The sequence below is a fragment of the Chelon labrosus genome (assembly GCF_963514085.1).
Source record: "Chelon labrosus genome assembly, chromosome: 5".
Taxonomy (NCBI): Eukaryota; Metazoa; Chordata; class Actinopteri; order Mugiliformes; family Mugilidae; genus Chelon; species Chelon labrosus.
In genome coordinates, this window is record NC_140341.1 from 29,649,375 (window position 1) to 29,677,339 (window position 27,965).

At 39.7% G+C, this 27,965-nt stretch overlaps 2 protein-coding genes across 5 annotated transcripts; one reads left to right on the forward strand and one right to left on the reverse strand.

Annotated features, from left to right (window-relative positions):
• Positions 1 to 1,507: 1,507 nt before the first annotated feature.
• LOC311488358 (solute carrier family 35 member F5-like) lies at positions 1,508 to 16,862 on the reverse strand. 4 transcript variants are annotated; one of them, XM_084545004.1, is made up of 16 exons: positions 16,703 to 16,836; positions 15,899 to 16,021; positions 15,113 to 15,254; positions 14,124 to 14,273; positions 12,967 to 13,029; positions 12,791 to 12,872; positions 12,249 to 12,439; positions 11,354 to 11,435; positions 10,951 to 11,038; positions 9,347 to 9,402; positions 9,086 to 9,190; positions 8,767 to 8,926; positions 8,549 to 8,639; positions 8,095 to 8,249; positions 5,957 to 6,057; positions 1,508 to 4,190 (listed from the first exon to the last, which is right to left on the reverse strand). In XM_084545004.1, exons 3-15 carry the CDS (start codon positions 15,245 to 15,247, stop codon positions 5,976 to 5,978), a joined length of 1,440 nt encoding a protein of 479 aa, XP_084401130.1. In that variant the 5' UTR covers positions 15,248 to 15,254; positions 15,899 to 16,021; positions 16,703 to 16,836; the 3' UTR covers positions 1,508 to 4,190; positions 5,957 to 5,975. The 4 variants fall into 4 exon arrangements, with proteins under 4 accessions (XP_084401130.1, XP_084401128.1, XP_084401129.1 ...); XM_084545002.1 differs by having other exon boundaries at positions 9,338 to 9,402; positions 16,374 to 16,832; XM_084545003.1 differs by having other exon boundaries at positions 1,509 to 4,190; positions 9,338 to 9,402; positions 16,802 to 16,862.
• A 660-nt stretch (positions 16,863 to 17,522) lies between these two features.
• On the forward strand, positions 17,523 to 27,537 carry sympk (symplekin). The gene is made up of 27 exons (XM_084544064.1): positions 17,523 to 17,681; positions 18,000 to 18,133; positions 18,985 to 19,050; positions 19,291 to 19,344; positions 19,458 to 19,531; positions 19,645 to 19,771; positions 19,945 to 20,194; positions 20,315 to 20,485; positions 20,684 to 20,923; positions 21,235 to 21,386; positions 21,478 to 21,628; positions 21,867 to 22,086; positions 22,170 to 22,320; positions 22,436 to 22,671; positions 22,758 to 22,839; positions 22,919 to 23,032; positions 23,116 to 23,263; positions 23,392 to 23,552; positions 24,466 to 24,574; positions 24,729 to 24,829; positions 25,011 to 25,101; positions 25,429 to 25,530; positions 25,665 to 25,852; positions 26,044 to 26,220; positions 26,323 to 26,412; positions 26,555 to 26,719; positions 27,026 to 27,537. The coding sequence occupies exons 2-27, from the start codon at positions 18,068 to 18,070 to the stop codon at positions 27,245 to 27,247; spliced, it is 3,708 nt and encodes a 1,235-aa protein (XP_084400190.1). The 5' UTR covers positions 17,523 to 17,681; positions 18,000 to 18,067; the 3' UTR covers positions 27,248 to 27,537.
• Positions 27,538 to 27,965: the final 428 nt, after the last annotated feature.

Below are 27,965 nucleotides of genomic sequence, written 5' to 3' on the forward strand. Positions count from 1 at the left end.
CCTCTGTCCTGGTGAACACAACCCACAGCCATAATTTATGCCTATATCAGTGGGGGACTGGGGGACAAACGCCGATGCCATGAACAAGAAGGAGATGCGCAGGCTTTATTTTCTGTGGAAGCTCAGTTCTTTTTTTCTGTCTTCCACTCCTACCATAGTTATCAGGGCTCTGATTGAAGACTTTCAGCTGTCTGCTTCCAGGTTTTGCAGTTTGTTCTTGCTGGAGGTACATTCTGTGCAACGGCAGACAGAAATGGACACAGAAGGCGCTTCTTGTATTATGATACAATGAATCATGCATGCAAGACAGTGTATCACATTCATTACAGAAAATGATTTCAATTTTCCCTTTCTTTTAGGTGAGACAAGCATTTTCACACAATCTCCAGTCAACACATATATTATCCCTTTAATTCAGGTTTAATCTTAGTCTAGTCAGGTCAAAATATCTTTAAAATACAAATTTTTATTTTTTAGCACATACACTCATTTCACCAAGTATCAGATCCCTCCACATTTTGTGTTTTTGATTTCATTGTAAATGAGTAAAGCTGACATTTCTGTTCATCTGTCTAGTCAATAACCCGTGATGACAAAGTAAAAACACATTCTGTACATTATTGAAAATGTCTTAAAACTAAACGTATAAATTTAAAAAGTCAGACGTCTTGCTTTAATACTTAGAAGTCATTTTTTGCAACCATTACAGCTTCAAAACGTCTTTGCACACCTGCATTTGGGCAGTTTATCACATAGTAAACATTCTCTGAAGTCTGGGCTTTGGCTGGGCCACTCAGTGAGGCTCAAAGCCACTGCAGAAGTGTCTCTGCATTTTGTTTTGCTGAAGAAAGATGACCTGAGCTCCAGATTCTTTCTTCAGGGACCTCTGTATTTGGCTGCAGTAAGTCTCCTTCAGTCTTGACCTATATCTACCTGTGCCTGCTGAAGTGTACCACATGATGCTGCCACCATGTTTCACTGCTGGGATGGTATTAGCCTGGACCAGCGCCTGGTGTTCAACAGACATAGAGCTTTTAGTTCTGTTCAAAAAGTTCCAACTTCTGACTCATTCGATCAGAAATCTTTTTCTTCTGCTCTCGAAGTCTTTTAAATGGGTTTTGGGGTCATTTACCTTGTACTCAGTGAGGCTTCTAGATCTAGATGCTTTATCATATAAGTCTCTGATGGGCATGCTGCCCATGGTTATTACTTCGGCACAGGCTGCATCCTGCTGGGGATGGTTGCTGCAATGAAAGAGTGTCATTGCTGTGGGGTGGGGGTGTCTGTTCTGGTCTGGTACATGTCTAAGTAACATCCACATGAATGCCAGGTCCAAAAGTTTCCTAGCAGAACATTGGGTTGTTACAAGATGGTCAGTGGTTTTAATGTTATACCTGACTGATGTATACTCACAGGTCTATTAGATCTACAGACTTTTCCTTCAACTTTATGACTTCCCTTTACTTAATTTGCAACATGAATTTGTTTTTCCGTCACTGGTTGTTGGCAAAAAGTCAATTCAATTTTAAATGAAAACTGTAAAAGTAAATGGGTCTCAAAAAGTGGTGGTGTGTGAAACCTGCAAATTCAAGTTGAGATTTATTTGATAAAAGGTGGCGTTTCATTTTATTAAAGTGGCCTGTACTTCACAAACAAATCAGGTATAAGGTTGTAGAATGTTGGCTGTTTTTTTTTTTTTTTTGAGAACTTTACCACTAAACAAACATTTACACAGAATGGATTTACATGACATTACACAGCTGGTAGAGTGCTTTCCAAATATTTGGTGTTTCCTATAATAACATTACTAGGGTGGCCCTCCTCCCCAAAAGGCCCAGTCTGCTCCCACTGGTGACTCCAATGCTCTGGTGAAGGAGAGACCAACATGAAAATCTGAGAAAGAATTTCATTGACTGGAAAATGACTATAATACCCCCTACTGCAGGATGAGTCTTCAGGAGTCTGCAAAGCAACTACATAATCTGAAATAACATTAAAAATAAAAACAAAACAGCGTTTTATCATTGTCGGACCACATCCTGACATACAGGTGACATGTCATAGAAAAACACACATAAACATCGACTTTCACACTCTCTTGACAAATAAGGCTCTGAAAAAAATAAACCATTTAACGCAGACATTTAAAAAGATATGTTTTAATAGTGCACTGAAGTTTGAAAACAAAATAATAGGATTATTCAAGAGCTTAGGTTGGTTGATAAAATGGAAGATAGTATCTCAGCCTTTCTGGGCCTTTTTACATTGTATAACATCTTGATTAAAGAAAACTTTAAAAGACAAAGAAACTGTTCAAACTATAAAATCAAGAGAGAGAACCTGAGAAGGAAAGTAATCATTTCCACGATTCAACAAGCACCACTGATAAAAGATGAAAACAAAGATGGAAACAGGAGGACTTGCAAACTAACCATCCTTTACAATCTTTCATACCTGTAAATGTGAGAGAAGGTGGGACTGATTGGCAAAAAACACAGCAAGTGCAATGATGAACATGAACAAAACTATTTTTTTGTCACTTAAAGTGCTCGACTTCTTAATTCTGACTTGCCTAAACGGTTATCACTTCTTCTGTGTCAAACGCCCAACCAGTGATGATAATAATCACTCCACAAAGATGTACACGCATCTGACATTTAACATGAGTGGAATAACCTTGGCATTTTACCTTCATCTGAGTCTTAATACATACGTACACAAAAGAAATGCTGAAAAAATGCTTCTTGTCATCACATGAAATCACAAGCACAGTAAATCTTTTTGCTTAAGAAAGGAAAATCACATAACACAGTCAAAAATAGGTGTGCCATAATGTCAGTTGCAAGTAAAAGACAAATTAGCTGTGGTGCAAACTCCTCCTCTGGCAATAATTAATGACACATCGAAAGTTGTCCTATACATACTCTCAACATAGATCTGTAGTGGTCATTTGAATTTCACAAGTAAAACATCAATACTGTCTTTTGTGTTTCACTGTGTACAGTATTTACACCCATTTTGAAAAAGAAAGTGCCCATTCAAGCATATGGTCATTATTGCAGCAAGGTGTGTTATAGCTTATAGCGGAAGGCTTTTTATCCTGTTCATTTTCAAGAGTTACATCCCTATCACAGTTCAAGATCCAGCACTGTGAGAGGAACATGAGGACACAAAGAATGTGATGGTTTCTTGTTCAGCTGTAGTGTTATCTCGTTTTTTCATCATGTCCTACATTAAAGGTTTGACAAAAGAGAATCCAGACTAGTCAGAGGTGGGAAGAGATGGGGATATTATCTGCAGAGTGATGATAAAATGTAAAATCCTATCAGGTCAGCGTTCTAAGAGAAGCACCTCTCCAGACACTGAGAGGTCACTCTATAATTACCCAAGCTGCCCAAGCTGGGTGCCATGAATTCATTACTGTGCTACATTTCAGATTCTGCCAATTACTATTCATGAAAACAATGCAGTCATGTAGACTGACTTGTCCTAAGAAGTGACTCACACAGAAGAGTCACACATAACAAAGGCCCCAGAAATCTGCATTGACAGTGACAATTACTGAAACAAACCTTCAGACAGCACTATTTTCTGAAGTGCTGAAATTAGTGACAGCGTTGTAGTACACAGTACAAGTCAGGGAAGTGCTCATATTCTGCCAAACGAAAGAAAATATGAGGATTGCTCTGTGATTAAGAAAAAGAAGACTTATTCCTTCAAACCTTTATATACTGTGGGTGTCTTTTGCGACTGTGCATTTACAATGAGAAGCAAGGCTTCAGAAGACCTATGGACAACATAACAATGCTCCGTACAGTCACTGACAACAGTGGAAGTCTTCTCCATGGACTCAGCTCTGTAAAAAGAACATACAGTTACAACTCCCCTGCTAGTGTAATGATCATCGTGTTGAATTTCATTTTGGTCACATGACACTATAGTAAATCACTGATAATGTCCAGCACCTTGAGTACCATAAAGTTTCTTTTTACACAGAAAACATCAAATAAGTAAAAACAGAATCTCAGCCTACACAGACTGAAATGCGGAAATAAAAATGATCTCGTAGAAATGGATGGGGTTATCTCAACACTGTAGAAAATAAATAGATTTAACATGAGGCACTGGGTTAAGTTCAAAGTCTCTGATAGTGTCCAGATTGTCAGCTGTGCGAAATCCACATTGGCCACCTTGGGAGACAGGCAAAAAGGAAAACAGAGTGAGACAAAGGCTCTGTATACCACACTATGGACATGTGATAAAAAGCTGTACAGTACACAGAGAATTCCTCAATGCAGTACTGCATTCCTATCAAACACTGGAGAAACAATCTAAATTCATGAAGCAGTGCAGGCAATACCGCTTTTGTTAGTTCTGCATTTATTATTCCCCATCTAAATCACTGACTGGAAATAACAATGGCTAAATCGCCTGTACTGAAGAGCAGTATTTGCTCAATGTGTGTGCCACTGAGTAATTCAAAAATGGTTGAAGGTGTGGTATGTGAGTGGACCTGAGCCAGGTATCTAGCAAGATGTGTCTTTTTTAAACTTTCACATAATTAAACAGTTGAGTCATATAAGAATTCTCCCACAGGACAGTTGTCATTGATGGAGAAATTACCCACAGAGTTCAAGACCATTTTTGCAAGTTGTTAACATGTATTTGTCAAAGGATTGACTGGTGATTGACTGGCTTTAGGAGATGACCTCAATAGTCACCTGTGGAACTGCACTGTCCATGACTGCCAAAAAAACAATCACTAATTTACAACCTCAAGGCACCAGTCTCAACAAGCTCCAACCCCCTTAGTTACAGTTTTACTAGCAGCCATAGTTTGCATTCTGATTTGGCCAACATGAAGTTGTAAAAAAGCAAACATTAAAACTTGCACTACTAAAACTGGGTGGGGGGGGCAAAGGATGTGTACACACTAGGGGTTATACTGACTAGTCCACTAGTTGATTAGTCGACTTAGTCAGCTGTGCCATGACGCTTTAAGCATCAAGTTGACTAGTCACTGATCATGTGACATTAACAACATGGATGCCTCCAAGAAGAGATTCCATTGAGTCGTTGCAGCAAACTAGCAGCGGTTCATCAAGTCTGTGGAAATACTTCACTAAAGGTAAAGCCCATTCTACCATGACATGTCAGTTCTAAAATACAACAAAAACACTACTGCAATGCACACTCATCTGAAAAGGCATCTGCTTACGCTAGTACACACGTGCACTTGCTCACACATTTCCTCCTCCATTTAACACTACATACCCTGCAGACAGACTTAAGTCTGCCCTAAACTGCACTGTTTTTTTATTCTCCGCTAACACCTCTATTAGAAACCACATGCCACATGAGTTCAAAATATCTCAAGGCACTGCTGGCAATTACTCTGTGGGTTTGGGAGGCAGATGAGAAAAGCTTGACTAAACTCAAGAATTGAATAGTGAAGAGCTGAGTGACTTCACCCAGATGCAGACTTTGTGGAGTGGGTGGCCAGTCTTCCGTCTAGCATGTTTACATGTTGATCACCCTGTCCTGCTCGTCATCGCTTCCTCTTAGTCACCAACACATCCAAACACTGAGGCTGTCACACAAATGCTTGACAGATGTTACAGGGAAGCAACTACTCCCAAACTAATTTGGGCCTGTTGACTCACTGTCTAGTGACCGCTTGCACATTACACAAAGTAATTTGATTAATTAATTAATATGAACATTTCCAATTACTGCAGATTATTCCAAATTAAAAAATGGACTTATGTATCCACAGCTCTGTTCCACTGAACCCAGGAGAAGAAGATTCCATGATTCTTTTTATGTTTTTGCACCTATTAACCCAGCTGATTTACGAATCTTCACATTTCCATTCACAATGTCATACACATAAACAAACACACCGGTAAACAACACACAAACACGGGTGAGAAAAGGCCCGGGAAAAATCATTTACATTTTGTTTGATTACTGGATCACGAACAGAAGCTTCCTTCATTGGGGGAGACGGTGTGTAGTGGAATAAGGCTTTCACACTGCTCGCTGTCTTCTGGCAGTCTGTGGGCAGAGAGAACGGAGTGTCCATCATCATTAAAGTCATCATCATGACAACCATCATTATTATAATCATCTCTCACCAAACGGGAACAAGCATTCACAGAAGAATGATGCGCATAACTGCTGCAGAGCAGTTAGTTAGTCAAGCATGTACGTCTGATTACAGGCTAAACATAGCAAGACTGTGAGCGACAAAAGCAGTCCATTATCCTTGGGAAAATGTCAGAGAAGAAAAGACCTTAAAGTGTGTCAGAATTAAGTTCAATTCATTTTTAACAATTCAAATACAACAACTCAAAACAACAAAAGCTTTAACTTTAAGACAAACTGAAAGCGGTTCGGGCAAACTTTCACATTTTGCACAAACTTCAGTGTACATTCACTTGACTTGGTCTAAAGTGCGCACATGTGTGTGTCTGTGTGCCTTTAACAAACAAAAGAACACTTACACTCATTAAGCATGTTTGTCTTTTTTTTAACACTTCCTGAGGCTGCGTCACAAATACCCTTGTAACCACTGACTTCATGACAGTTCATTAAACTATGAAAGTGTAAACAGTGGGCCAATGTGACTTATAAGCAAATTAGTTTTATGTGAACAAAGACATGTTGTTAGTCTAATAAAAATGACGTGCCTGTCCTCATACAGTAACTGACTTGTTTTGTCTGTCACCAAATGAATGAAATAATAATAATTTTGTACTGTACATCAGTTAAGAAATCCTCAGTAGTAACTCAGCTGTTGTTTTGCTTTATAGTATGTACTCTATAAACTGTGTGTGTGTGTATACCTCTTAAAGGAATATATATATATATTCCTTTAAGAAGTAGTATTTCATTTTCACACCCAGTAGTTCTGGTAGTTTCAAGAATAGTAGAGAAGTCTCTTTAGCAGCTGTGACGAAGCTAAAAGTATACACCTGCTATGGGAAGACTGTGGGTGATATTAACAGAAGGAAACCTTTCAGTCATCATCAGTCAGCCCAACAGTGAGTGTCTCTGGCCTGGAGTGGTGTGTTTCTGACCTGTGGAGCTCCACACTATATCTATTGTCATGGTCTCATCAACCTGGCCATTCTTCATGTCCTGCAGTTATCCATGCCTACTTAAATACAACTTTCTTCAACCTACCCATGATACCTCTTATATTTAATCATTATAGCAGCTATCTTACCTGTGATAGAACAACTGCTGTCACCATGAATTTATGTCCATTATCAAACTGCCATGTAACATCATCAGCTATATCTTGTATGTGTATCATCATCAGATTCCACATATACGCCTTAGTCAGATGTATGTATCTATGAAATATGTATATTTATCTCGTTCCTCCTGCTGTTCTCTTCTCTCCCTTTTTCTGTCTCTACCTGGCTGGTAGCAATCAGCTGGGTCCCTCTATATGAGTTGGGTTCTGCTCAAGATTTCCTCCTGTTAAAAGGGAGTTTTTCCTTGCCATCGTCACCTTTTTGCCTGCTCTGGGGGTTTCAGACTGGATTTTGTCTTGTCTCTGGAGTGTCTTGTTACAGACGCTATATAAATAAAATAAAACTGAATTGAATTGACCTGAACTGTGCAGAAATGCACTATTTACTGCAGACATAAGTACAACGGGTAGATTTAGAAGTGTTGTATTTTAAGTGTTGCAGCAATGTCTCTCAGTGATTATGTGCTGTGGCTCAAAAAAGTCTGACAAGGGTCAAATTGTGATGGCTAGACCACTGGGTCAGAGCATCTCCAAAACTGCAGCTCTTGTGGGGTGTTCCCAGTCTGCAGTGGCCAGTATTACATGGGTTGACACAAGGTTGACATATGAGGTCTGAACCAACAGACAACAGCAAAAGTTCCCCCTTTTGCTGTTTTGGCAGAAAAAGGGGGAACCACACAATATTAGGTGGTCCATAAAGTGGTCATAATGTTATCCCTGATCGGTGTATGTAACTATATGTAAGGCAATACGCTATTTAGCCTGTTTCTAAGCTGAAGCCCACCAACATGACTACACCTGTAAGCCCACTGTAGAATCAAACTGCGTACCTCTGAATACGATGTTTTCTGCAAATGAAGGAGTAAACTCTCCTCAGCCCCACCAGGACAGGGTCCCAGTTGTTGTAGTGGCATAAGAGCGTTGCGATGAAGAAGGAGAGGAAGACAGGGATGGCACCGGCAAAAAATAACCATGAGAAGCGTACCTGTTGGAAAACATACAAAAGACAGTTCCTTGTTACTTCTGTCATTAACTGACTTTGCAAACATATCTTACTTAGACTGCTTACGTTACTTGCAATATGACACCCACTCCATGCTTTTGTTTCAGTTCCCAACACAGTTCACACAAATTAATAAAGGGACCATGTTACATTTCAAATTCAATTCAATTAAATCTTCATTTTCTCTTCAACTTTAAGTCTTGCTGTACAAAGAGGCATTTTCTAGAATCTAATTTCAAACTCAAATTCTTGTCGTTTAGTAGCTGCAGTGGAAAACTTACCTTCTGCATGCAAATATCTGCCATAATGGAGAGTGGGATGGTGAGGCTCAGTGCCAGAGTCCCAATTAGAGATGATGTGAGGAAACAGCCCCTGAAGACACAAGGATGCGTTACGAGTTAAGAAAATACTAAACCTTATTCCAACAACTCATTGTAGTCTTTATGATAATGTAAATTGTGATGATTTCGTGAAAAGAAATTAAGTATCTGCTGCTCACCAGAGCCAGAGGAACTCTGAGAGAACCGTTCCGATGAGGCCATTTATGAGGATGTACGTCCACACCAGCTGGCTGGGAAGTTCAAAGGCCTCGAAGCCTGTGTAGTGGAGCAGGAGGAAGCCCGGCCACAGCAGCAGCAGGTTGAACAGACCCACAAACCCTGAGAAACGCACAACAGTTGAAGCTTAGACAACTTCAGAGAATAACATCCGTTAGAATCTACAGGTGTGTGTATTTTTATTGCAAATGAAATACATAAGTGAGAATTAAAAAATGTCCTTGCTCTTAAAATAATACATTTACTCAAGCATTTGCTTACCAAAGAACATTGGGATGTCAAGCTTGTCCTCCCGATCTACTCGCCTCTTGATCATTACAATGTAGACTGCATATAGTATTGCCCCAGCCAGCGACCACAAAGAGCCTTCATGAAAAAGTCAGAAAGTGAACTTACATTTGAAAAGAAGGTTTTAAAGTATACTATTTTAACGCTACAAGGGAACAGTGCAGTACTGTATATTTTCATGAAGAATGTTAAAATGAGACAGATACTTGCTGTCTCCATAGTTACCCATGACACCTTTCTCATCAGGGCTGTCCATGCTGGAGAGACTCACGAGGGCAACACCTCCCATGCTAGACATGAGTGATATTAAATGTAACTGATAAGTAAATAAAACTCAACTCAAAACAAAACAAAAAAGTATAAAACTGCAACTTTGTTCATATATTCCAGAGTTTCCTCTAGGTTTACAACTTTGAGGAAATAATGCAGATGGACACTGACACCAACACTTAAAGGACTGATGGTGTAGTGACAGAGTCCTATAATGAAGCCACTACTGGCTGATAATGGACCTATTGTTTGGACGCGTACTCAAACAAACGAATCCAGTCTTTTCCAACTTTTTAACAAAACAATGCGTTTTATTTCTTTACTGCATTTCTGTTCAATAAATAATCTGTCACTTCCAATAGGTTTGACATAAACATAAACCACAACAAACAACGTAAATGCAAGCAGAGTCAAAAACTGTTTGCTTCTCCATCAGCGTCTTTGTTACAATAATCAATGAACTTATCACACCTGTGACAACCCCAGCCTCCAGTGTAAACACCGCTTGGCTGCCCTCTAGCGGCTCGGAGAAGCCTTGCACTTAAACATAAATAACGGCTCCTACAGATGGTGTGTTTCTTTTAGTGACAGCAGTCAGTATAACAACTGGAAAATGGTTTTTAGGGGGCTGATGCAGCATATTTTCCAAAGTGTGGCTGTCACTGGTGTGAGTATGCTGTGTGTGTGTACGCGTTTGTGCACGACCATGTAGAGACAGACATGACACGCCGTTGTTTAAATAAGATAAATAACATAAGGCTATTTAGTTTGTTTAATAAAAGAAAAAGGTACAAATCTGTTCTATAGGAAAGGTAACCTAAATGACCTGTTGTGATCTTGTGCTACATAGAAAATAAAATGAACATCAAGGGGTGGGCATTGCCGTTAGGGGAAACACTGTATTCTACAGTCACTGTTTTTCTTATCTAAAAGCACCAACCTCGTTTACAGTAAATTCTAAACAATATATGATCAGTTCATCATATACAGTGATTTGGATCAAGTTTAGCAGACACAACAGATGGTTTGCTTGGGTTGGACTAGCCTCAAATGAGTCACACGTAGACATGCTGATAGGTAGATTTCTGGACTTACGAGGGAATCAGCTGAGCTGTTCCTCGAGTATAGTACTGTATTCACGCCAACCTCAGCTAACCGACTAATGCCAATATCATACTTGACATTAAAATCTTACAAGAAACATCGGATGCTTATGGAAGAGTCACAACACAAATGTTGAGTGCAGCACGAGATATAAGATTGAGTCATGACAAAAAAATATTCAAGGATATGAGGGTCAGTATACAGTCCATGTTCTGTGCCAGGCACAAGTAAGAAGAATGGACTAAGGAGAAAAGAAGTACATTTCCTACTGTAGTACGAACTGATTCAATCTAGTCAGACTTCTAGAAAATAAATATGGGTCAGAGTTTGATTAGTATTATGAGTTAAGACTAAAGTTTAAAGGTAACAATACTCAAGGAAACAGTTGTTAACACATAATGAGCAGTGAAACCTTCAAGCATCTCCTTTTTAGCTCAAATGCCAACACTTTCATTTGCCCTTACCTTAGAGCCACAGCCAACAGTTTGGACAAGGTGAAACGATCACTGCTGTTACTGGGGAATATGGCTGCTAAGATGAGCGTAAACAGGCCTGGAGAGAGAAAGGTGACAGAGCGCCATTTAATCAGAACACTGAGGATCAAAGCAGTGGGTTTGGTTTAATTTTAATTTTTTTCCGGTCCCACACTGTACTCCCCCTGATGAGTGTAGTCTGGGAGCTGCTTTTTTTTTTTTTATCCTCCCCTCTCCTCTTGTTTTTCTTCCCCTTTTCCTCCCCCCACTATTGCAATTTCCCCATTGCGGGACTAATAAAGGTTTTCTCAACTCAACTAAATATAATACTACATAATCTTTATTTAACATTTTTACCAATTGCCATGAACTCTACAAAGAGAGAGAGAGTCACCTGAAGTGGAGGAAAGAATGTTGACAATCGCAACTTGCGTATCAGACAGGGCCTCCTGGTAGGACAGATTAGCCAGGAACCACTGAGAACAAACAGACATACCTATGTGATCATTTGTAACAAGCAAGAGTGGACAGAATGGCAAATTACAGCATTAAACCTACCTCATAAAGTCAGTGAAGAAATTTAATAACATATTTGCAGAACATTGAAATGTCACAGAGGTGTTGACCTTTGATATTTTGGAAAAAATAAATTAGACATTTGATTAGAATGTCGTCATAATTGATGTAAGTGGTCATGAGCTATGGCCAAAAATGTGTTCGCAGTGGCCTTGTCCTTAGACCACCAAATTCTGGTCAGTGCATCCTTGAGACCAGGTGAAAGTTTGTTCCAAATCTGAATAAATTCCATCAAGGCGTTCCTGAGATTGACATTTCCGTAAACGGGACAAAGGTAAGGACAACCCGAAAACATAATGCCTCCAGCTATGGCAGGGTCCAGCGAGGAGGCATAACAAGAGGGTTTTGTAGTTGCCACCAGAATTATGGCAGGTCAGTCATAAATACTGCATAACTATTAGAAGATGGACAGCATTTCTGCAGGAAAGGCTTTTCTTTTTCGAGATATTCAAGCCAAGGCAAGAGACAGTATTGTATTACAATATTACGGACCCAAGAAAAACCTCACTGAGTGCCACCTTTAAGGATTATTTTTTTCAAATCTGAAAAATATCCTGATTTCCGTAATCCGAAAATATAGCTGGTTTGAGGTTGTGACAGTTACATAAGTACAATAATCTCATCATTATGCAGCAGTGAGCAAGAATAACACAGCATTAATTTGGTACAGCAATCCAAACTCAAGAGCAGACACTGCAGCTCAGTCTACTCACCACAAAGCAGAAGAAGAAGCTGATTTTGGCCACATCAGTGATGGTTAGCTTTCCCACCGTGCGCATCATGGCCTCGTGGTCCTTGGCAACAGGGTAGGACATGCGGGACAGTTTGGCCTCTAAGGCTTGGGTAGAGGGCAATTGACGCACCTCCATGATATTACTAAAACGCACCCGCTGCTTTCTGGAAGCTGGGAAGCAGAAATGGGAAGAACAGTGAATTGACAAAGACAAGGGAACACAGGTTTTTATTTACTTTTATAAACAAAATATGTCAATTTCCATTTGAATTTGCTGCAAAACTATAATTTTATTTTATTAGACGATAGATGACACAGGTTTCTCTCATATTGACTCTTATTGATTTTGTCAACGTTCATAGCTCACTACTGGCTTTTGTTGTTCAAAATTGAGGTGGTAATCAATGAAATCTCTGTGACTGTTCAGTGAGTTCTTTATGAATTCAGAGATACATTTTCATGTAATGTAATAAATATGCTTCATGCCAGTTCTTTAAAAAAAGACATTAACTTAGTACTCACAAGATTCACAGTCTCCAATTAAACAATTTGAATGCTCTGTAGGTACGTCCTGGAACTTCACTGGCACATACAGTGGTTCACTCTGCAGAATGATGACAGAACATCAGTTACAGGTAAAGGATACAACAATTGTCTTCAGTCAAGAGGTTGCACTTCTCTGCAACTGAGCTACTCACCAAACAGTTGTTCACAGTGGTGTCAGTGGTGCATGGTGCAAAGTAGGCCTCAGCATCAGCAAACTGTAGAAAATTGAATTTCATATTATCGGTTTACACAACAAAACCAAGAATTCAGATCCACTCTCTTTCTGCTGCAAGTATCTTCCCAGGAGTGATTTAAAAGCGTAACTGTTTTTCTTTCCGAACTAGAAAGTGGAAAAAAAAAATACTGTGTTCATAAATTATGTTTTTATTTGCCATTTTAACTGGGCTCAGACAGAGCCCAGTGAGCCATTATTCTAAATACAGATTTTATTATCTTAGACCACGGTTGAGTTGCTCTGTTCTTTCAAGTTTAACAGATCATTTTAAACCTTTCTGATCCTGCTGCAGATATAACTAAGATTTGAAATTAAAAGTCAATAAACAGAGTAGAAACCATGGTTTTGTTATTCTGAAGGAGGATTTCAACAAATGACACCTATCACTGTCACTAGTGTACAAGTGTGGAAGGACAGTTCTAATAGATCTACTCTACTACTACTACTGCAACTCTCTCCTTTTCGGCCTCCCTCACAAATCCCTCCATAAGCTCCAAATGGTCCAGAACTCAGCCGCTCGCATCATCACCAAAACCCCCTCATTTCACCACATTACCCCTGTGCTTCAGCATCTCCACTGGCTCCCAGTCAAATCCCGCATCAACTTCAAGATCCTTCTCCACACCTTCAAGGCCATCCATAACCTCGCCCCCCCTTATCTCTCGGATCTCCTCCATATTGTCACCCCCTCCCGCTCCCTCAGATCCTCCTCCTCTATCCACCTCTCTGTCCCCTCGGCTCGCCTCAGTACCATGGGGAGCAGAGCCTTCAGCTGCTCTGCTCCCCAACTCTGGAACTCACTCCCACCGGACATCAGAAACATTGACTCCTTCCCTCTCTTTAAATCCAGACTCAAAACCCACCTGTTCCAGATAGCCTACCCACCTTGACTGCACTGTTCCATTTGTTTATTCTGTCTTGTTTTGTGTCTTTATGTTTTGTACAGTGACCTTGCGAGTCTTGAAAGGCGCTTATAAATAAAATGTATTATTATTATATTATTATTATGTTGAAAAAAAATACCCTTTAATAAAATAGCGCCCCCTGTGGTAAAAATGTAGTTCAACTACTTACAAATGCAGACCGCCTGCGTTTCAGAGTGCCCGTGCACTGTTGCCTCCAGGGCCGCCACAGCAGGAAACCCAGCAAATACAGCACAAACATGGAAGTTTTGGTGAAGGTGCTGAAGAAGGGTTTGTTGTACTCCTGCCGCTTGAAAATGTACTAAGGGAAGAATCAAGAGAAGGAAGCATGTTATGATAAACATATAATTGATTGATATGTTGCTGGAAAGTCAATGCTTCTAGCAATGTAGATCTGGTTTAACAGGTCTACACTCCCAATTCAAAAACATATAACCTCAAAGTCCCTAACATAATCTCCTATTTGTTATCTTTTCTTGTTATATATTTTCTTGTGTTTCTAGTGATCTAGTGGATTAAGTTAAATATAATTTTCCTAGGAGATGAGGAGGGGAGGATATATAGTATATTTACTCAGTATACTGGAACACATAATATTTTCACTTTTCCACATTTTAAAAGGTATCATTGTATATTGTGCTGTGTGCTTGCTGGGTTTCTACCGCCATTATTGTACGAAGCTAGCACAGTTATGTTTAAATGAAGGCGCTGTAAAATAGTTTGTAGTTCAGCAGCACTTTGGAGAACATATCATGTTCTAAATATGTTTACCATATTTAAATACTTACTTACTTCCCATTGGCTCAGATGGGGAGAACTGACACAATGACAATAACTGAATTATAATATTGTTAAGTGAAAATCTTAATTTTTAAATTTTTATATAAATTAGCTGCAGCATTAATACTAACTAGTTAAGGAGTTTAGTATTTTTTCAGTAACTTCAAGGGAGAAAGAATGGCATTACATTTATGTGCAAACAAAAAAAGAAAAACAAATTTATCAAGTTCACACCATTGCCTGCTGATCCTCTCCATGCTCTCCACTAACTGAGTACATCTGTCACCCCTCTCTCATTTCATTACAGTGATCTTGTACTGCAGCCCACCTTGCAACAGCATGTGTGGAAAACTGACTTACTGAGGTTAGCTCAGAGGAGGCTACCCAGATGACATCAACCAGCAGGAGTATCACCACCCCCAGAGCCATTCGCCTCCGCTGGGTTGCAACGCTACCCTGAGAGCTCATCCGGTTCATGATGAACACCCACTCCATTGGGACACTGATAAGAGAATCATAGAGGAACATGGGAAATTAAGAAACCAGCTCACTGATGTTCAGATATGAAGGAGTTAGTCATTTGCAGTGCTAGTAGGTCCTATGTCTCATACTTAACTTAAAAGCAAAATTCATGCAAACAGTCTTCATAAACTGTTATACTACAGTAAACAATTTGAAGTTATGGCTCATATAATGGTGATTGTTTGACCAGCAACTGAATGAAAATGAACTGACAACTCTTTAGATAATCAATTAACTGTGTAAGACTCTCACAAACAACAGAAAAACTATTCATGCAATCCAAACAAAACACACCCTGGCTCCAGAGAAATGTGAAGAGTTTATTTTGTTTACTTACACATTATTGTCTGAAGTAGCTAGTGCCCGAACAAGAAAATCAACTCAAACACTGTCCATCAGCAATGAAGACTAATAGTAGCCCTGTTTAAAATCATAAGTCTTTGTAATCTTGCACGTGACCACAACAACTACAGCCAGCACAAATCGTCCAGACTGTTCAAAAAGAAGCTATGTTTTAGGTGAAAACCCTTAAGGCCATACTAGATGTATGTAAGTGAAAGGTCAACGACAATACACCGCAGCAAAGGCAACATGTGACTATCGTTTTTACACTGCAATACACACCTGATCGCCAACAAAATGTAGACTCAGAAATGTAGTCCCTGGTCCTTCCAGACTTCAGTTCAGATTCACTGTGTAACCCAGTTTGAGTCAAGACCCACCAGGGGAATCACAGTCGGCAAAAATCTGCCACAATAAAAAGAAAGCAAAGGACAGTAATGTTACTCTCTGTTTTGTTTTGTTTTGTTACACCAACAATTGTTTCACTACAAACGTTATTAGAAGTTCTACTATTGCGATTAATAATTTACTACAACTGACACTCATTGATCAGTACGAAGTTTACACGTAACACGTTATATGAACTATGACAGCTAACTAAATATGAGCTGTGGTTCGTAGTACTGCAAAATACACTGAACAAGCGTGAAACAGAGCTGTACTGTACCCAGGTGCATACCATAACCTGGTCTTGTAATTAGTAGCCTATATTTTCCGCGTGTAAGATAATAAATATAAAATAAATAAATGCAAATACCATAAAACTTGAAATGGTAACGTGTGTCGCTTCCTCAGCTCCAGGAAGCTAACGTAACGGCTTGCAAGCTAACTATTTTAGTAGCTGTTACATTTTTACACTCTTAGGGTAAACAAGTTGCATAATGTTATGGATTATACGTACATGTAACAGAAACGTTAGATGACTGACAATAATGTATGTACAAGAACACCTAGTTTGTCTAGTTAAAGCTGCAAGTCGCTGGAGTGCGACTATCTGCTTGTTTACCTATTAACGTTGACAAGCTAAGTGCTAACAAGCTGGACTGAGCTAAATAATCGAATGCTTAATAAAATACATCATTTTACCTGAATGCGAGAATAAGTCATTTAGTTGGGGCCTGTATTCAATTGTCATATGCAGCAGAAGTATCGACTAAATCACAGTTTCTACGATCAAATTATTACCAGCTCAGCGGTTGTAAACATTAGCACACCCTCCCTTCTTCGTTATCAGGTGACATCACTTATGTTGCAAAGACTTCTGGGATAGGAAGTCTCAAAGTGGTGAATATTGCGGATCTCTCTCTCTATGTTAATTAGTTATAGCTACATATTTGGAAGATGTCTGACATAATTCAAATGTTAATTTAATGCAAATTGTAAATTCTGAAATTTGAAACTGGCATTAGGTCTCTTGCTCCACTTACTCCACCACGGTTTAAAATGTTTCATATATTAATGGCATAGTTTTCATATACAGCCTGTTGTGTATTGTTATATTTTTGTTTATTTTAAAATGTCTTGTTTTCCACGTCATGCTGCTCACATATGCATAAAATTGCTCCTTGGGGGAGGGGGCAAATCAAGTTTTCTGAATCTTTACAAAAAGATAACAAAAAGACACAGTTAGCACATATTATCAAAATAATTGTACATATGTGTTTGTAAACATATATTCCTTGAAGTCACCCAAGTGATTTCACTATCTGCCTGTGTTTATCTGGATGTTGAACGCGTCTAACTAAATAAATATTTTGCAAGCGTTTAAATAGCAACATGTATGATAATATTTGATCATTGAAAAACGGATAGGACAATATTTGAACAAAATGCTGTACTGAAGCGATGCCTCCAGCAGGTGGCTTCTGTAGCTGTGCTGAATTTTAACAATCGTAGAAGAAGAGCGCCAACGCTTTGGCTCTTTTAATTAAACATGGCCGCTTCCTTTATGGGCTAGCAGAGTTGTTGTGCTAGTTGATTAAGTTATAGCTGCTACATTTGCACGTCTCCTATACAAAGGACATTCAATAATTGTTAGAACGAAAAGTAAAGACTCGGTTAAGCGGTAAGTAGCCGCGACATAAGTGTCATCATAAAGACTTTATGATGAAGTTAAAACGACTGGAAGGATTAGCATCACGGTTAGCATGGGGCTAGCGCGCTGAGTAGCTGAGACCAGAGTGGTGTTGATATGATGTTGATGTATATCTAACGTGTTGTACTACTAAATACGGTAGATGAGTGTTGCAGTCTGTTTGCATCTTGGGTAACATTCAACAAGCTAGCTGAAAGCCACACTCATTTGCTAACAACTCTGATTGTCGTGAAAAATCATGGCGGAATATGAAATACATGACGTTATAGTTTGATTATACGTCAACAGGGATCCCGGCGTTTGCAGGATTTTTGAGGACCATGTTATCTACGCAGTGAGGTGCACAGAGCCGCATCATGGAGCTGTCTTCAGAAGAAGGGGACACTCACACGAGTGTCAACGATATGACCACCAGTGAGAAGGTATGCCTTTTACATCACGGTTCTGAGAAGATCTGGGTTTTGGCATTACCCTAAAACCCAGATCTTCTCAAACTGGCTTGGGTTGTTTAGGGGCTAATTTACCGAAGACACTGATACCAGTACACAGACCGTTTGCATCTGGCTAATCCAGAGATGGCGAATTAGTGATCTTTTTTTTTACCAGAAGAAGGTCATGCAGCTGACAGATTTGCAATGCCACAAGTCATGGTCAAATGAAAAAAAGGAATTTAAAATGTATTTCAAAAGATTGTACATTCATATTTCCTGGTTTATACAAAGTGCAGCATATTTATAGTACCAGTCAAAATTTTGGACACGCTTTCTCATTTGATGGTCTTTCTTTCTTTCTTTTTTTTTACGTTGTAGATTAATACTAAAGACATTAAAAATACGAAGGACTACATATTGAATTATGTGGTAAACAAAGAAGTGCTAAAGCAGATTATGTTCTATATTTTGCTTTGATGACAGCTTTGCACACTATGGACATTCTCTCAGTCAGCTTCATGTTCAACTGTTCAGAGGGGACTGCGTGACAAAAGCCTTTAACACTTTTTGTTCACTTTATTTGTGTACCTGAAATAATTCCACATGTGCTCCTTCCACTGATGTCTTCAGTATTAATCTACAATGTAGACAGTAATAAAAATAAAGAAAACCCAACAAGATTTTCTTATAATTCACACCCCAAATAGTGTCACATGATAGCACTGAGTATTGGAATCGTTCTCCCCTTGTAGTTGTACACTACAGTGTGGAAACGGTGTGTAACCTGTCACATTTGTGGATATATGAATGTGAAATTCACAAGGTTTACTTTATTCCTTCAGGTGGTGGATCTCCTGAATCAGGCAGCTCTTAAGTCTGCAGATGAAAAGCTAACCGTGCTCAAGCAGGTTTGTAGTCTGAGCTTTTTCAATAATTGTTGTGGCATGTTTCTGAGACAAAGTAACAATACAGTTTGGTTTGGTTTTTTAGAGTTGGTATGAAGGCCTAATTTCATGTCTGTATGAGATTTGCTATACAGTGTTATGTTATGTATTCTGGTATACAGTATTATCTACTTACCTATGACCATGTAAATGACTGAGCTGGAACAGGACCATGCTGAATTAATGAATTTATTTAATGTTCAGGTCCAGGAGCTTATCATCAACAAGGATCCATCTCTTCTTGACAATTTCTTGGATGTAAGTCAGGATATATGCAATTTTCATAGATAGTTGGTTTGTCAGCCTCTATCAAACTGCAAAATTCATGCTGAATACATAATTCTCATGTCACTGGTCTTTAAATCCTGCAGGAGATGATCGCTTTTCAGACTGATAAATCTATTGAAGTGAGAAAGTTTGTCATTGGCTTCATAGAGGAAGCATGGTGAGTTATTAGACATCCAAGTAGTCTAGCCTCAAGGTTGTAAAGTTCATGTTTGGGGGTTGGGTTATTATTTGCATGTTTCTCAATCTTTTACCGCCTTATGTCTTGATCAGTAAACGGGACAATGAGCTCCTCCTCAGACTGATTGCCAACCTGAACATGTTGCTTAAGGATGAAAGTGTGAATGTGGTGAAGAAAGCCATCCTGACACTAACACAGCTGTACAAAGTTACTCTGCAGGTATACCAAATTTACCAGCCTCATTTACAAAATATTCTTGTTTACAAACGTTGCACTTTTTCAAAAAGACGAAATTATGTAGAACTGCTACGGTCTGTTTTTCATGGTAATCTACTGTAGGATCAAGTCGCTGCTTCTTCATGTCCTTTACTCTTCTGTCTCTTTCATGTCAGTGGTTGGTTCGCTCCAAAGCAGTATCAGAGATGCAGGAAGCTTGCTGGGATTTGGTCACACAAATGAAAGGGGAGGTTTTGGCTTTGCTGGACTCTGAGAATGATGGTGTTCGCACTCATGCAATCAAGTTCACAGAGTCATTAATCATCACTCTTTCACCACGGACGTCCGAGTCTGACGTCCCCAAACGGCAGGAAGGTGACATCAGCCTGGACAAGGTTCCCAAAGATCATTCGTACATTCGTTATGGTACGAACTGTATATTGTTGAGAGGACATCATTTTTTTTTTTTATTTATTGTTTTATTAAGTATAGTACATTAAAGCTCACCTTTTATAATGGATGTTTTCTGTGGTGTCTAATCAACAGGTGTTTTGTGTGAGGAGGGAAAAAATGCATTGGAGAAGCTGCTCAAGTTCATGGTCCATCCGGCTATTTCCAGCATTAATCTCACCACAGCTCTGGGCTCCCTGGCCACTATTGCCCGTCAGAGACCAATGTTCATGTCAGAGGTGGTGCAAGCATATGAGACATTGCATGGTGGGTGCTCCTAAGCCATTCATAAGCCTTTTTATTTTTTTAGAAATCTTTAAACTAACAGAATACTATCAGATACTATCAAAATGCATCTTTCTTTCTGGATCTCTTATAGTGAAAGTCTTTGTATTTAACACTCCAATCCGACTGTACATAGTGTTCAATTAAATTATCACCTGATTTTGTACGCTTGATTTTTAGCAAACCTTCCCCCTACTCTGGCCAAGTCTCAAGTCAGCAGTGTGAGAAAGAATCTAAAGCTGCACTTGGTAGCGGTCCTAAAGCATTCCTCCAGTCTGGAGTTTCAGGCTCAGATCAGCACTCTGCTGCTGGACCTGGGAATGCCCCAGAGCGAAATAACCCGCTCTACACCAGCACCACGTGAGCAGCGCAAAAGGCCTCGCCATGAACAGTACACAGAGGGAAAAAAGGTCAAGATAGGTGAGTAGTCATCACAGAGACGCAATAAATAAAGCTAATAATTTGACTGTTTCTGCACTAGTGTTTAAAAAATAGAAATGAATGGAAAATATCAAATTGTTTTTAATCCATACAGCCAAGTATTTCTGTGTAGTTGCTGTTTTTTCACATTGGCATCTAACACATTCTGATATTTACTCCTCTTTAGATTACAATTTACCTCGTGAATCATTTTGGCATATCTATTAGGTTCCCTGTGACTCGAGACAAAGCTATATAATCAACAGAGTCAACACACACAGTATTTTTGAGGTTTGATCTCTTACATTCAGAGCCAGCCCTGATTGAAGATGATGAAGACAAGGAGGAGCCGGCTCCTCTCTCTGTCCCTAAGCCAGCTGCTGCTCCAGTTACACAGTCTGCCATTGACGTCACAGCTGACTTTCTGCGGCCACTGCTCACTCCTGAGAATGTCGCCAACCTGGTAAGCACCTCTGGTCTTTTTTTATTTTTTTTTATTTCGTTTGATTCCTTTAAAACCCGCACTGCCTCACAGCTCACTTCTCATTTTTCAGGTGCTCATCAGTATGGTGTATCTGCCTGATGTCATGCCAGCATCCTTCCAGGCCACATACACGCCTGTTGAGTCGGCAGGCACTGATGCCCAGATTAAACATCTGGCCAGGCTGATGTCCTCGCAAATGACTGCAGCTGGGATTGGTCCAGGTTAGGCTGACACAAACAGACACCACAGAAAATTTGAGCTTACATGTATGATGCTTTTTGAAGTTTATAGATATTGTTTTATTCTTATTCAGGTGAAAAGTTACTGTTAGTTTTGTGTATAAATGTGGCTTTACCATATAATGTACTTATGTAGGCCCTGTAAAAAAAGTTGGAAAAAGAATGTTTGCCAGAAATATCATTATTATTTTTCTTTTTTGTTCCGGCCTGTGTATCTTAGGACTTGAGCAGTGCAAACCCAAAGAGGACGACGTAAACAAAGACGGAGACAACGAGGACGACTCCATTGCTAAAGACCTTCTCATCAAGCGAAAAGTTCCTGCCGTGATGATGGGTCAAGCAATCTCTGTAGTTGGTTCCGCAGAAAAGGCTTCAACCACAGAAGCTCCCACCACAGTCAAGAGGCTTCCAGAGCCCATCCTTCCTTCAGCACAAACCAAGTGAGTTCAGGCACTATTACAGAGATGGCTGAATATTTTCACGAGCCATCCTTACTACCCTGTATGTTTTTGTGCTTTTGCAGGATGACAGGGGCAAGCGGAAGAAAAAAAGTGTTTCGTTTGTCAGATGTTGTCCAACCTCTATCCGACAGCCAGATTGAGAATTTAACTTCCAAAGCAGTGAAACGCATTTTGCATTCAGAAAAAGCGATTGCTCAAAGTGGAATGTCCCATGTAAGTAATCCAAGTCATGGTACACTTCTCATTGTCTTAAAGTGATTGTGAAGCACTTGGGGTTTGCTAAGCACAAAGCCCTTTAGAGGATAACTTCATTAAATCTGTGTGGCAGGTCAGAGTGAAGCTCCTCTCCAGGCTTGTGACACAATTTGAAGGGATGATGAAAGAGGACGTGCTGGAATTTATTCTGGATGACATCCGGTCAAGGAGCGACCTTGCGTTTTCTTTGCTCTATCAAGAGTACAACACCTACCTCAGCCAGATGCCATCTGGACTGCTGGACAGCTACGACCACTGTCTCTTCACTCTGCTGTCAGGCCTGCAGGAGAAACCTGAGCAGAGGGATGGGTATGAGATGGGTGAATTTAATGAAGCAAAGTCAAAGATAAGCAAAAAAGGTGAGCCCGTTACCAGCTTTTTTTTTTGTCTTCCAGCCTTTTTACCAAACTGGTACTGGAGGCTCCCATCATAACAGAATCTGCGTTGGAAGTAATACGACGTTACTGTGAGGATGAGGTAAGAGACGACATCTTTCGTAGGTCTAATACCGCACATGGCATCTCAACTGTCTGTTAACTAGTAATCTTTGTTTCAGTCTCGAGTGTATCTGGGTATGACGACTCTAAAGGAGCTCATCGTTAAACGGCCCTCGAGGCAGTTTCAGTATCTGCACGTACTTCTGGATCTCAGCTCACATGAAAAAGAGAAGGTGGTGGTTGCATCCTCACAGACAGCTGAACTGATTCCAGAGGTTGTCACACAGTATGTTTGAAAGACTTCTTCTATTTTCAGGTGCGCACCACCGCCTTGGCTTTTTTGAAGCGCATGTATGAGAAAGACCAGCTCAGGGACTACATAGAGAAGTTTGCCCTAAACTACATGCAGCTTCTGGTCCACCCTAACCCTCCATCTTTGCTCTTTGGGGCCGACAAAGACACAGGTTTGCATCATGCCTTTAATATACGCTCAATTATCCACTTACGCTCAGATATTTTCACTGAAACGACCTGATTTCCTTCTTGAAGTCTACACCTGTAACCCTACTGCTTTGTGTATATGTTGAGACAGAGGTGGCTGCCCCCTGGACTGAAGAGACGGTGAGACAGTGTCTGTTTCTCTACCTGTCCCTGCTTCCTCTGAACCATCGGCTGGTCCACGAGCTCGCTTCCGTCTACACCGAGGCCATCGCCGACATCAAACGCAGTGTGCTTCGAGCAATAGAGCAGCCTGTAAGCTACGCTCTCTCTCTCATTTGTTGTATGTTTGGTTAGCCTCTTAACATCAATGTACAACTAATCTTTCAGTGTTTAGTCCATTTGTGTTTGTTTGTGAACATGAACAGCTCAGTGAAGTATGCTATTCCCAGTGAATAAACCCTACAGTGTTAGGTTTTAACATAGTAGTCTTGAAAGATGAAGAAAGTGAAAAAACCAAGAGTGCACAATGTATCCACAATGTAACGATGCTGAAACAAGGGCAATGAGATCAACAAACTGCAGAACGCTTTATTAAAAAAAAAAAAAGAACAATATTATATATATAAGATATTTTTTTGTTATTTGAATGAACTAATCTTTTTGGCTTAGCTTTGAATGATTTAATAAATAGGAACAAACTACATTATACTGGACCAAGTATAACAATAGCATTTACATCTTACAAGTAAATAAAAGAAATCTGTGTGTTTCTTTCTCCGTATTTCTCATCAACCTATCATCTGGGTGCATCGTGCTGATTTAGCAAACAGGTTTCCATCAACATCAGCATTTCCAAAAATAGTATGTGGTACTGCAACTGTTATTAATGTAACCCACAAACGTAAGTTTTTGAGAACTGTAAACAAACAAGTGCAAACTCTATACACAGTTCGGTAATAAGGTATTTAGAACAGACAGAAGGGAGACGTTCTCTCATGATAATGTTACCTGCAGACTGTAACAGTTCTCAAATAAAATTCCAAAATCCCCATCTGTCGTTTAGAACTGAAGAAACTTCTTGGATGAATGGTGAATGCCATGTTTCAGCTTTGTTTTTTGTTTTGTTTTTTGGATAATGCTCCTCTTTCTTACGATGTGTTGTTTTTTTATTTATTTATTTTTTTTTAAATAATCGTGCTGGGTTTTTCTTTCGCTGTTTTTGTAGATCCGTGGAATGGGGATGAACTCTCCTGAGCTGTTGCTCTTGGTTGAAAACTGTCCTAAAGGAGCTGAAACTCTGGTTACACGCTGCCTTCACATTTTGACAGATAAAGGTAAAACTACAAATGTTTTATCTGATTTAGGTCAAACGGAAAGATAAAGGACCTGAATTAATTCACTTGAGAAGCACCTCGGTCTGCTGCATGATCAAAGAAAGTCAAATGAAAAGTTGATGTGTTGGATAAATCTTCCTTTTCTTCTCTTCAGTGCCTCCATCTCCAGAACTAGTGGAGAGAGTGCGAGATCTTTACCACAAACGAGTGCCAGATGTCCGTTTCCTGATCCCAGTCATAAATGGTCTAGAAAAGGTAACATTCTGTCAATAATCTTGTAGATTCATTTGCACATTGTACAAAAGATTTATTCTAGAATAAGTGTACTTCATATGAAATACAAAAACACTGCAATATATTCAAGCAGCAAGCTCATGTCTTACCTGGTTTTGAGTATCATAACACACAGTTTATTTTGGTTGTTTTTTCATTGCAGAATGAAGTCATCCAGGCTCTCCCCAAGCTCATCAAGCTCAACCCAATTGTAGTGAAGGAGGTGTTCAACAGACTCTTGGGAACTCAGCACAGTAAGAGTGATTCATGTTTTCCACTGGTGGACGTCATGCTACCTTTCTTTCATTTATTTACATTAGGAACCCTCCAGATACCGTTGAGTTATGCCTTTTAGCATATATATTAGCTAAAGGAGTTTTCTCTCTTTTCATGATGAATAGAAGCTTTTAGTTTTTAACATAAGTAATAAGACAGATTTTCGCTTTTTCTCCTTTTCGTATTTCTTTACTTTTTGCATTGTCTGTCATATGTTTTTATTTTAGTTAACAAGATTTATTATCAGCTGAAGTGGAATGTATGAAGCACGATGTATTCTGACTTGTGTGTGCGTGGTTTTGCAGGTGAGGGAAGTTCTTCTGTGTCGCCTCTCACCCCAGGAGATCTGCTCATTGCCTTACACAACATAGACTCAAACAAATGCGATATGAAATCCATCATCAAAGGTCAGCGTTCAGTCAATAAACCTTCAAGCCAGTACTCTAAAATAGAGTTTACCTTTTTCAGCTTTGATCAGGAGTTATCAGTCTCTGTTGGTAATACTGCTTGCAATTAAGATTTGCATGTATCTGTACAACAGCTACCAATCTGTGCTTTGGGGAGAAGAATGTGTACACATCAGAGATTTTGGCGGTAGTGATGCAGCAGCTGATGGAGCAGAGTCCTCTCCCCATGCTGCTTATGCGTACGGTCATCCAGTCCCTCACCATGTATCCCCGACTGGGAGGGTTTGTCATGAACATCCTGTCCCGCCTCATCGTCAAACAGGTCAGCACCAAATTCCAGACAAATATCCAGGCAGTCATTGGTGTACTTTCTCATGTTTCTTTGAAATTGGCAAAGTAATGATTATTTTCCAACCTTTTACTAGCCTGAAGAAACAGAGAATACACAATTCAGTTGTATTTATCCACAAATAAACATGATGATCACTTTTGAGTGTTGTTATTTTCATGCAGGTGTGGAAGTATCCTAAAGTGTGGGAAGGATTTGTGAAGTGCTGCCAGAGGACGAAGCCTCAGTCTTACAGCGTTCTCCTACAGCTGCCGCCTGCACAACTCACAAGTGTGTTTGAACGCTGCCCCGAGATGAGAGAGCCTCTTCTACAGCATGTCCTCTCCTTCACACCTCATCAGGTTAGAGTTGTTTCGGGATTTACAGAACCTCATTACTGTTCAAACATTATATTTGTCTCTGAACTTCTTTATGAACTAAATGTCTGTTTCTTTTTGTAACAGCAAGCTCACATACCTGCCTCCATCATGACAGTCCTGGAAGCAAATAAAAAACCACAGCCGAAGCCTGAAGAGCCAGTTGTGGAGAAAGAGGTAATCATTAAAGATGCTGCATACACTTATCTTTGCCACCTAAGATTTGTGTCTTTCATTGATAAATGGTTTGAATATCCTGAGTCTGAATAAATTATAAGTGGCTCATCTTTATTCATACTATCTGTTTTTCATCTTTCAGCTGGAACCTGCTCCAGTTGTCTCAGTTGCAGAAGAGGCTCCCCCCACGGCAGCGCCAGACACGCCAGTCCAGGAAGACCCAGCACCTATGAAAGATGAAGAAGAACCAATGGAACAAGAGGAGTCTGATCCAGTGATACAGGAAGAAACTGATAGCATTCCACAGGTAAAATGAAGCTACTTGGAATCATGTAAAAGAACCCAGCTGCATTCTCTGCGTGCAAGTCTTACATGTGCATGGCTAATGGCAATAAAACCTCTAAAACCATGTGCTTGTTAGTGCAGCATATTCTTAAATATAGAGATGTAAAATGCATAACAGTTGAATGCATTTTAATTATTTACCTGCAACATAATCAGCAGACAACAGCTGTATAACTTAGTAAAGAATAGGTTTCTTTATCAAAGATTCTATTTAGATACAGAGCTGTTTTTAAATTTGATTAAAACTTGAACTACTAAATTTCTTCAGGTGGAGTTGGCAAGAGCAGATGAGACATCGTCACCACATCCGGTTGAGGAACAGGCTGAGGAACCGGATGAAGAACCGGCTGAGGAACCGGCTGAGGAACCAGCTGAAGAACCAATGGAGGAGTCTCAGCCTGAAGCTTCAGACCAACAGGAGCCAGTGAAAGATGCTGAAGCTGACATGGGAGGAAATGAGGGTGGAAGTGGCACTGAGGATGTGAATTAAGGAAGCACTCAAAATAAATGCACATTTTCCCGCATAGGTGCCCGCATATTTTCAGGATTTCAAAAAAGATGCTCTTTTTGTATTTGTAGAAAAAAAAGATTTTGAGGGGGAAATAGAAACATTTGTGTATAATAGCATTCAATACACCTTTGTCCTAATCAGTTGGTAAATAAATAAGTGATGTAATACTGGTTTTGTCTCTGTTTTATCATTGTGCTATGGCATGAAATTGATTATAGATCAACAAGCAACCAATCAAGGACCACTGACTGTACGATCACTGGCCAGTTTATTAGTTACACCTTGCTAGTGCCGGGTTGGACCCTGTTATCTTCAGAACTGCCTAAGTACTTCATGGCATAGATTCAACAAGGTGCTGGAAACCTTCCATAATGTCTACTGGGACATATTGACAACCTAGAATCACAGAGTTGTTGCAGATTTGTCATCTGCACAGACATGATGCAAGTCCCATGTTCCACCACATGCCAAAGGTGCTCTATTATATTGATATCTGGTGACTGTCCAGGCCATTTGCGTACAGTGAACTCATTGTCACGTTCAAGAAAACCTGGTTATGCTGCTGGAAGCAGCCACTGGGAACTGTGGTCAGTGGGGATATAGCAACATTTTCCAATTTTCTGTTGTTTGGCAAGCCATTGTGAATTTTAGCCTGTTTCCTCTTCTTAGCTGACAGTATTAGTACTAGGTGTGGTTT